Source organism: Hibiscus syriacus, unplaced genomic scaffold, assembly GCF_006381635.1.
Source record: "Hibiscus syriacus cultivar Baekdansim isolate YM2019G1 unplaced genomic scaffold, ASM638163v2 tig00110418_pilon, whole genome shotgun sequence".
In the NCBI taxonomy this organism is placed as follows: domain Eukaryota; kingdom Viridiplantae; phylum Streptophyta; class Magnoliopsida; order Malvales; family Malvaceae; genus Hibiscus; species Hibiscus syriacus.
This window is the reverse complement of record NW_024062730.1, coordinates 311,437-322,767: the sequence shown is the minus strand read 5'-3', so window position 1 is coordinate 322,767 and position 11,331 is coordinate 311,437. Positions and strand designations below refer to the sequence as shown.

The window sequence follows — 11,331 nt, the reverse complement described above, 5'->3', positions numbered from 1 at the left end:
GAAAAACCTCACAAGACAATTTGTTTGCACAATTCTAGAACAAGAAAATAACACTCAAAGATGATTACAAATGAGCACAATATGTGTTTTTGAAAGCAAAATGAATATTGAAGGAAAATTGGCTTAAATTGCACAAACTTGATGTTTGAAGCTTTCTCTCTTGTTTCTCAATGAATTCTTGTTGATCAATGGCTTCAGAACTTGTTTAAATACACCTTGGATTGATATTAGTCGTTGGGAATCATTTGGGTGATGTTAGAGTCGTTGTAGTGTGAAAACACTCTTGAAAAAGGCTGCTGGGAGCGTGGGGTATCAGTACCCCTTCAATGGGTATCGATACATGCAGTGTAAAATTCAAATATTTCGACCATTAAATGACTAGGGGTATCGGTACCTATTAGGCATTCTATTTTTCTCGGAGCCAAAATTGGCATAGGGGTATCGGTACCCATTTGACATTCTGTTTTTCTCGGAGCCAAAATTAGCGTAGGGGTATCGGTACACCCTATGGGGGGTATCGGTACCTCCTTATTTAAAATTTATTTTTGGCTCGATTAAGGTTCGAAATACTTTGTAAAAATTATTTCAAAAACATTTGAAGATTTGAAACACAATTTTACACTTGAGGATTGAAATTGACATTTGAAAAACTTGGAGTACTATTTTGATATCCGAATAATTTAATCGAATATATAATTTAAAATATAAAATCTTAAAATTCATTAACACTTAATTTGTTATATCGAAACATCAAAATGTTTTCAACAATAAATCCTGAATACATGTATGCCTCCTCGAGTCAGGTTCAATGATGGTTTGTGAAGGTGATCTATTCAAGCATAAAATGCAATCAGTAGCAAGAAATGATCGTGAAGTGTTTTTGTCCAAATATTTGATAAATATCGCGTTATTGAAGTCTGATTTGTTTGATGGGATTTAAAGGCCTGATAAATCATTATACATATGGAATGTTGTAAATTATTGTTTTATCCTTATTAGACCAAATTATCAAGTTTTCTCCCGATAGCAAAATGACTAAGATGCCCTGTTGGCTTAAATAATGGAATCACTCTGGTTATATCTAAATCTTAGTAAATTCCGATGTGAAAATTCCTAAATACCTACTGGTGTATTTGATCTTAAACATTCCTAAAGCAACAATTTTTAAAAGTCTGATTAAATCACTTAGCAATTGAATCCTTTTTGTAGGGATCTCATTTATGAAATTCGACCAACTTACAAAAGTTCATAGTTATCTTCCTGATAATTACTTAGTGCCTCTAAAAATTATCTAGATCCTATAGTATGTTCCTTATACACAAATATGTTTTATATTATTATAAAAAGTATGACTCTGATATCTAAAATAAAAATCCGATCTCTAATCTCTGTTTTCTTATATACAAAATATATATGGATATGAATTTCTATATTATTGGTTTATGTTAACCTATTTTATATTGGGTATTATCCGGGATCTGTTATGGAGTTCTGTAGTTTCAACTCCGATTAATATGGTAATTCCTTATGGACCTAAGGCGACCCATGAGTGGGCTCCTAGGCCCAATGAGCCTAGTGGTATGACCTTACGGACCCTAAGGCACTTTCTTAGGGTGGTTCATTTGCTTTGTGCTTAGGGTAAGTCCTTACGAACCTAGAGGTACTCCCCTTAGGTGGTTCCTACGCTTTGGCTAGGATAAGTCCTTATGGACCCAAGATGTTCCCTTAGGTTGACTCCTACGTCCAATGAGCCTAGGGTAAGTCCTTATGGATGCAGTTTTGGAGAATTGCATATGGAGAGTTCGGATGGAGGGTGTTATATTGATTTTAAAAATCTATTTTACTGAAATAAACTACTACTGTTTTTAAACTATGTTAACATTGATTTTTGGTTTCGTGGAAACATACTAAACACCTGTTTTCAATCTCCAAAACGTTTCCTCTGAACTATAGGTTTCATGACTATTATCCGAAGATTTAAATAATAAACCTCAACTTACCACTAGAACCTGTATATGCATGGATCAATAAGAAAGTTTTATGCTTTGCCATTTATTTGCTTGTTCTTTAGCATCATCTGGTAGTCAATATTACTAATCTTTCCCAAAGTTCACTCTGTTACTCACCATTTTAGGTTAAAAGAATGATCACGTGTAGTATCGACATCAGTAATGAGAGTTCCTTCGACATTACTTGTGGAGTATGGTACATGTTGTAATCATGGAAGCTTGTCAGATTGTCTCATCTTCTTAGAAGGACTGTCTTTACAAGATGTTGATTGAGTAGGATAGCCTTTTATTTATATGCTGGATCAATAATCCAAGAAATTCTCCAACTCTCTTTGCTGAAATGGCTAGTAAGTGTAGTTCCATGTGTGTGTTACTTCTGGATTGTTGATTTTGTGCATGGAGAGAGGAAAGTCGATGCTAATATCTTAGCCAGACATGAGATAAAGAGAGCTATACGTTGGTGTGGTCGTTAATGAATGGGTTAAGGTTGAGCTCCAAGATGGACTGAATGGTTCGTGTAGCAGGTCATTGTAGGGGCAATTTTTGCTTTTTTTTTAAGTTTTTTGCTCGTGATCTAAAATGTTTGAGTTGGTTTAATATCTCATGCTTTGTGTTGTGTCATTGTTTTATTATAGGAGGCTTCTTTTATTTTGTGTATGCCTTCTTGGCATCAATACGTTGTACTATTTTTCCTCTACATAAACATTAGAGAGGTTTTTTAACGAGGCACGTAACTCTGTCGAGTTATAGTTTCTCCTGATAATAATAGCAATCTACCTTTTCAAAAGAGAAAATATTATAGTCATGGTAGTTAGTCTCTTTTTTTCTCTCATCTTTGTTGGTCGGTGGCTATATTAGTCTTAGTGTTAGTCGTTGACCATCGATATCCATTATTTTTCTTTTATTTTTTGTATTGTATCTTTACTTTTGTTTTTTAAATTTTAATAACTCTGCATTTATGAGACGTTTTTCTCTAGCTTTATGGTACGCGTTTCTCTCTCTTTTGGCACAATTTTAGTCATTTTATTGATCATTTTGGGCATTATCTTTTAATTTTCTCATGGTTGTTTTTGATGTTACTTCGACTAATCAAGATGACGCTAATTTGTTGCCATATTGATCTTTACTGCTTTGGACCTTTAGGTTGGATTTGGATACACGGTTTGCGTGCAGAGATAGTTTTCTCATGGCGCTTGATTATGATTTGCTATTGAAATTGTCGGTGATCTTTCAATAGTTTAATACCTTATTATGATTTGTTTCCGATGATTTAGTTATATTTTTATCTATATTTTGTTCAAGTTTTTTAGATAAGTTTTAAACCTTCTCCTTATATCGCCCATATATGATCACAAGTTGTTAGTTTCTTATGTCAATCATTATAAAAAATACCTTAATTTTATGTTTAATTATAAATCTTTATTATTTTAAATATTTTATTTATTTAACAAATTAATGTTATAATATCATATATATATATATATATATATACCTACTATAGAAGTAAAGCATAATTAGAGTCTGAAAAGTCTACTTACCATGACAAGTAAAATGTCATCAAAACGATTTTAGACATTTTCCGGTTTTTCTTAAATTTTATTTTCGAAGGTGATTTAGGTTAAGTTATGTATCTATAAGAAAAATAAAATTACATATTTATGCTTGTATTATTTTATTGCTTTTACAAAAAATTAATATTTTTTATGTTCGTACAATTTTATTGTGTTTCAAATTTTTTATATTGTTTTCATGTGATGTCTAAATTACTTTCATTGTTTGTATAATTTGTTATTGTGATTCATTTTAGAGGCAGTGACTATTCTATGTTCGTTATATATTTATATAAAATTTAAGCAATAATATTTCGTTTTAGCTTGTAAGGTTAAGTTTGAATCTTACTACCGTCACTCGTGATAGACAATCTATAAATTTTTATGTAAATCATAGTTGGATCTTAGGTATACCTTGGCTTCGGACTGAGGAGCCACTCATGACCTAAACTTTTGAGGATAAAAAAATAAATTTAATAAATTAATCATAAGAAGTTAAATAATTAAGTGTATTGCATTCTCAAAGAAAAACAATAGATTTAAATCCGATATTATTTTAAAAAATGCAAAAAACCAGTAAATTTAAATATAAGTGATAAAATATGTCGAGTTATTTCCTTATCCAACCATAATACAATAGTATTTAAAATAAATTCAAGAAGTTATATTTTAAATTTTAGAATACATCATCATAACAAATATTGAATTGTAATAATAACTAATGTTACAAACAAAACCAATTGTTACATGCACAAAACCACATATAATTTATGCAGGTTGGGACACAAAACTAGGTATTCGGCTTGAATTCGATTAAATTTGTTTATTAATTTTAGGTTTAATAAAAAAATATATAAACTATGCATCGAAAAACACTTTAGTGCTTAAAGAATTTTTAGTTAAAAATAGGTGTCTAATATTTTCAACGTTACACTTTTAGGTACTCGGACGTTAACCGCCATTAATTTTCCGTTAAGTGACACATGTCATGTTCTCATAATTTTAAGAATTTATTTAAAAAATAAAAAAAAATATTTGAAAAATAACCAACACCCCCTGTTGCTCTCCCCTCTCCCTTTCTTTCATAGTTGTCGGTCAATTAGTAGTGACCGTCACCGTAATTGTCATCAGCACCGATGTCGATCCCATATCAAAACTTTGTTGACCTTTCGTCATAATATGTCACCGTTTGTCGTGGAGAAATATTCAAAGGTTCGTCGGATTTTAAATCATCGTCGTTCTCTTCGTCGATTTCGACGTCCATAAGCCACATCGCTGCCTCCATTCGAAACATCGTACAATTCTGATCAAAACCCAATTGTTCGACGATGACAATGATTGTTGGAGATGACCGGCAACCATTTGGGTTAGGAAATTAAAATTGAGAATTGGAGATTTAAATATTGAGAATTTTAGATATAAAAATTTAGTGGATGAGTGAATGGCCGTTTGGTGATGACAATGGTGGCCGAAAATGACCGGTAACAGTTGTCAATAGTCGGAAATGGCAGGTGATAGCTGGGGAAGGAGGGAGGGAGAGGAACGGGGGTTGGGGTTGAATTTTTTTAAATAAAAATAATATTTTTATTATTAAAAAAACAAAAAAGTTAGATATATAAAAGTAAAACTGAAAAAACGTTGGACACCTATTTTTAGCGAAAAAAATCTTTAACCACTAAATAATTTTCGAGACATAATCCGGACACTTATTTTTATATTGAGCCTTATTTTTATGTTTAAATTTGACTCAATTGCCAATTTGAATTATTCTAGCTCGGTTCAATTAGTGTCAAATCAAGTTCAATTTAATTTGAAGTCGAATTTAAATAATTTACGAGCATAGATATCTTATTTACACTCATATTAGGTACTTAAAAGACTCGTAACCTCAACCTTTAAAAACTGTACCAAGACTTTATTAGTATAATAGATAAGGTTTTAGGTTGTCAATGTATTTTTAATCATAACATAAACTATTAATAGATATTAATAATTAATAATTTCATTAAATCAGTTACTATTTTTGTGTTGTAAATTTATTACACAGATTTAGGGACAGGACCATTTGTTACGTGGGAGGGGCTTTGGCCCCAATTTATTTTTGGAACAACAACATATTATGTTTTTGTTAGTTTAAATATTAATTAAATAAAATTTTATCTTTCTCAATCATTAAATTTAAATATTAAAATATCTTTATCCTATTAATGTTTGATCCTAGCTCCATCCTGATATGAATTGATATTATTCGACGAAAACAAGAACCAACGTCCCAAATTCTAATATTGCCAAAACTTAAAATAGTTTATGAGTAAATTGCAATCAGAGTACTGAAATTTTACCCAATTTGGTTTTATCCTTTCTAAATTGTCATTAGAGTTTTTTTTACCTTCACAGGAAAAGAGTTGATCATTATCGTGCATCCTTATATTAAACTAAATAAAAAAATAGCTAATTGTTGATTTCCAAGAAAATTAGGGTAACTACAAACTAATTGACTTCCCCTTTCTCTAACAACTTTCATTCACTACAACAAAACAGGTTTTTTGCGGCGTTTTTCAGTCATATAACGATGTTTTTAATCGCAGTTAAAAACCTTTGTGGTACAGAAACAAACGTCGCAACAAGCGCTGCTGAAACAAATGCCACAAAAGGTAGCGATGTTTGTCGTTCACAAATGCCACTAAAGGTTATGTTTTTAGCCGCATTTTTTACCAACGCCGCTAAAGATAATAATATTTAGTGGCGTTTTCTACAATCGCTACTAAAGGATATGATATTTGGCGGCGTTTTTCCAAACGCTGCTATTTATCTTTTCTTTTGTGGCATTTTCCCCAAAAATGCCGCTAAATGTTCTGACATATAGTGGTGTTTGTTCCCAAAAATGCCACTAAATGTTATGTCATATAATGGTGTTTATGAATTTAAAACGCTGCTATTGACTAAGTATATAGTGGCATTTTCTTTATAAACACAGCAAAATATCTAGAACTTTAGTGACATTTTTCAAAAATACTGGTATTGACTATGCATTTAGTGACGTTTTTAATACAAACGCTGCGAATTAAAACTAATTTTTCAAATGCTATTTTCTACTCTTTTGTTACCAAAATTTAACCTGTAGCATTATGCAATAAACTTAACATCCAGAAAACAAACTTGAAATCCATAATAAGTAACTTGAAAAAATCCATAATAATAAATCAAAGTTTACATTAACGTAAAATATAATGTAGTTCAACATTGTTAACTAGAATAAACAATAATAACACCTAAGATGGTGGACTCTGGGGTTGATTTTGTCGTATCATCTGCATCATAACTTGAAGTTGATTTTGTCCTATAAATGCATCATACACCTATTATATATGCATAAACAATAGCTTAGATAACTTTGAACATGACACAAGAAAATCAAATAAAACATGATAACAACCTATAACAATACATGAATTATATAATACGAGCTATTAATATGTCAATATTAATTTATATAATCATGTAATTACAATAGGTTAGAGTGTGAATTTTTCGAAAGACATACTAAAAATTTAAGAGTATAAAATTATAAAATTTTAGGGATACAAAATTAAATTATTTATAAAATATAAAAAAGAACCTAGATTATATGAAAGTTTTAAAATCTAATTCCATGTAGGAACCCTAAGGTTCAACCTAATTATCTTATTGTGGGTTGAAGCAATTTAGTCCAAAATTTTTGTCTAATGTCAAGTTTAGTCTTATATATTTATTTGAAACTTATTAAATTAAATCTTGTATCTTTTAAATTTTGAATTAAATATTTATTAAATTATTATTAATTTTAAAGTTAGATAATTCAACTCTTTTCATTGTCTATTTTTGAATCAGTCTATTCTCTATGCGTGCATGAGAAAGATACATCTCTGCGTGCATTTCACAAGAACCTGCCAAAACCTCTTGGTTATATCCCGATACTTGCAATTTACAAGTTTTCCTTTACGCCAATAAGGTAATGCAATAGCAATCTGTCAATGAAATTCTAAGAGTAATCAGCTGAGATGTGCATTGATTACATCAATAAACAAAAAAGCAGAAGATAAACCCTGAAAACTTTAACTATATTAATAAGAAATATCAGTTATTTTATAGTAAAATAAATTCACCCTTGCAAAAATGTCTGCCATCTTGAACAACTAATAAGGTAAGATAAACCAGCCAACATAGCATATACTTCAGTAGCTGCCAAGGAAGGAACCTTATAATGCCACTATAAAAAAGTTTTAGACAGAATCGTAGTTTGTGCATATGCATACATTCAAATCAATTAATAGAAGTTGAAGTTCAAAGTAAGCTTAATCACGGGAATTATGTTTTGATTTGAAGAAGTGAGAAATGGTCAGTTAATAAGCCTAGTAATATATAGAGTAAACCCTAAATTCAAAGTTTCAAGTCGGCAAGCAAAACCATGCAGACCACACGTTAAATGACTGTGTTTTAAATTTTTAATAATAGAAATTGAAGTTCAAAGTAAGCTTAATCAAGGGAATTGTGTTTTGATTTGAAGAAGTGAGAAATGGTCAGTGAATAAGCCTAGTAATATATAGAGTAAACCCTAAATTCAAAGTTTCAAGTCGGCAAGCAAAACCATGCAGACCACACGTTAAATGACTTGTGTTTTAAATTTTTAATAATAGAAATTGAAGTTCAAAGTAAGCTTAATCAAGGGAATTGTGTTTTGATTTGAAGAAGTGAGAAATGGTCAGTGAATAAGCCTAGTAATAGATAGAGTAAACCCTAAATTCAAAGTTTCAAGTCGGCAAGCATAACCATGCAGACCACACGTTATGACTGTTTTAAATTTTTAATAATAGAAATTGAAGTTCAAAGTAAGCTTAATCACAGGAATTATGTTTTGATTTGAAGAAGTGAGAAATGGTCAGTGAATAAGCCTAGTAATATATAGAATAAACCCTAAATTCAAAGTTTCAAGTCGGCAAGCAAAACCATGCAGACCACACGTTAAATGACTGTGTTTTAAATTTTTAATAATAGAAATTGAAGTTCAAAGTAAGCTTAATCAAGGGAATGTGTTTTGATTTGAAGAAGTGAGAAATGGTCAGTGAATAAGCCTAGTAATATATAGAGTAAACCCTAAATTCAAAGTTTCAAGTCGGCAAGCAAAACCATGCAGACCACACGTTAAATGACTTGTGTTTTAAATTTTTAATAATAGAAATTGAAGTTCAAAGTAAGCTTAATCAAGGGAATTGTGTTTTGATTTGAAGAAGTGAGAAATGGTCAGTGAATAAGCCTAGTAATAGATAGAGTAAACCCTAAATTCAAAGTTTCAAGTCGGCAAGCATAACCATGCAGACCACACGTTATATGACTGTTTTAAATTTTTAATAATAGAAATTGAAGTTCAAAGTAAGCTTAATCACAGGAATTATGTTTTGATTTGAAGAAGTGAGAAATGGTCAGTGAATAAGCCTAGTAATATATAGAATAAACCCTAAATTCAAAGTTTCAAGTCGGCAAGCAAAACCATGCAGACCACACGTTAAATGACTGTGTTTTAAATTTTTAATAATAGAAATTGAAGTTCAAAGTAAGCTTAATCAAGGGAATTGTGTTTTGATTTGAAGAAGTGAGAAATGGTCAGTGAATAAGCCTAGTAATATATAGAGTAAACCCTAAATTCAAAGTTTCAAGTCGGCAAGCAAAACCATGCAGACCACACGTTAAATGACTGTGTTTTAAATTTTTAATAATAGAAATTGAAGTTCAAAGTAAGCTTAATCAAGGGAATTGTGTTTTTATTTGAAGAAGTGAGAAATGGTCAGTGAATAAGCCTAGTAATAGATAGAGTAAACCCTAAATTCAAAGTTTCAAGTCGGCAAGCATAACCATGCAGACCACACGTTATATGACTGTTTTAAATTTTTAATAATAGAAATTGAAGTTCAAAGTAAGCTTAATCACAGGAATTATGTTTTGATTTGAAGAAGTGAGAAATGGTCAGTGAATAAGCCTAGTAATATATAGAGTAAACCCTAAATTCAAAGTTTCAAGTCGGCAAGCAAAACCATGCAGACCACACGTTAAATGACTGTGTTTTAAATTTTTAATAATAGAAATTAAAGTTCAAAGTAAGCTTAATCAAGGGAATTATGTTTTGATTTGAAGAAGTGAGAAATGGTCAGTGAATAAGCCTAGTAATATATAGAGTAAACCCTAAATTCAAAGTTTCAAGTCGGCAAGCATAACCATGCAGACCACACGTTATATGACTGTTTTAAATTTTTAATAATAGAAATTGAAGTTCAAAGTAAGCTTAATCACAGGAATTATGTTTTGATTTGAAGAAGTGAGAAATGGTCAGTGAATAAGCCTAGTAATATATAGAGTAAACCCTAAATTCAAAGTTTCAAGTCGGCAAGCATAACCATGCAGACCACACGTTATATGACTGTTTTAAATTTTTAATAATAGAAATTGAAGTTCAAAGTAAGCTTAATCACAGGAATTATGTTTTGATTTGAAGAAGTGAGAAATGGTCAGTGAATAAGCCTAGTAATATATAGAATAAACCCTAAATTCAAAGTTTCAAGTCGGCAAGCAAAACCATGCAGACCACACGTTAAATGACTGTGTCAGTGTGTCTACCCTCATTGATCGTGCATGCCATGCTTGCTGTCGATGTTTTCACGGGTGATAGGCTAAAAATCCTCTCCTAAACTAATTATTTGCTCTGATAGTCACACCAAATCCATTTTTATTCTTCTTCTTGTTCTCTCTCTATCGTGTCGTTCTTAGGTGATGTTAGCTGTTTTGTCCTGTCCAGATTATGAGAGAATGTCAATTTGTAAGAATTCGACTACTTTTTACACACAAGATACGAAGATCCATAGTGAAACTCCCAAAGCCATCTTAAATCCCATCCATCTCTTCCCTCTTCCTCCCTCACTCTTCTCTGCAGCACTTGATGCTCCGCTACTCGAACTTCCTAGTCCCTACAATATCCGACGTCGGATATCCTATAATCATATTGAATCTTGATTATTTTAAAGATCAGAAACCTTACAATGAATATATATGTTACCAGTGGCAGCTGGGGTAGTGGCATGCGCCTCTGTCAGCTTTAGATATTCTTCGAATAACTTGGCGTCCTTGGAATTTGGTGCCATACGTATATGTATGTATGTATGGTTTACTTACAGATACAGTTAGTTATGTTAACCGGGGCATGACACGTACTAGGAAGGGTAGCTTCTATAGTGGTGTTGATCTTAAGCCCAAGGCTTGGATCATCTTTATCTTTAAGCAATTCACAAAGGCATTTCATGTTCTTATCCAACACCTGTTCGATCCCACCGCAACAGTCTACGGTGGGCGTTTTCGCCTCTCCGCCGACGTACTGGATACATGGAGCAAGCCCCGCCAGCTTATCAGCGCATTCAGCTTTATCTTGGTTGACATGGGAGCTCGCGAAACCGAGCAGCATCGGAAATAAGAAGAATGAGAGTGTCCAGATTTGATGCTTGGACTCCATGGCATACAGGATGTGTCCTTTAGGAGCTTATGGAAAGGGAAGGGAAAGCAAAGGAGAAAAAGTTAAGGGGTAGGAGCAAAGAGTGTTACAGGACTTTTTATAGGGCTGTAAATACTAAATATAAAAATAAAAAGATAATTGGAATCAAAGAGATAAGCAAGACCAGTGACAGATCACAACATTACATGTGGAATAGGATGTCTGCAATATCAAATTCTCACAAAATTCTGAATAGAAA

At 31.7% G+C, this 11,331-nt stretch overlaps 1 protein-coding gene across 1 annotated transcript; it reads right to left on the bottom strand.

Moving 5' to 3' along the window:
• Positions 1–10,410: 10,410 nt before the first annotated feature.
• LOC120124361 (non-specific lipid transfer protein GPI-anchored 6-like) lies at positions 10,411–11,093 on the bottom strand. The gene is given in 3 exon segments (XM_039143061.1): positions 10,411–10,547; positions 10,644–10,758; positions 10,761–11,093. Coding segments are annotated over 3 exon segments (570 nt in total). The 3' UTR covers positions 10,411–10,425.
• Between the last annotated feature and the right edge of the window lie 238 nt (positions 11,094–11,331).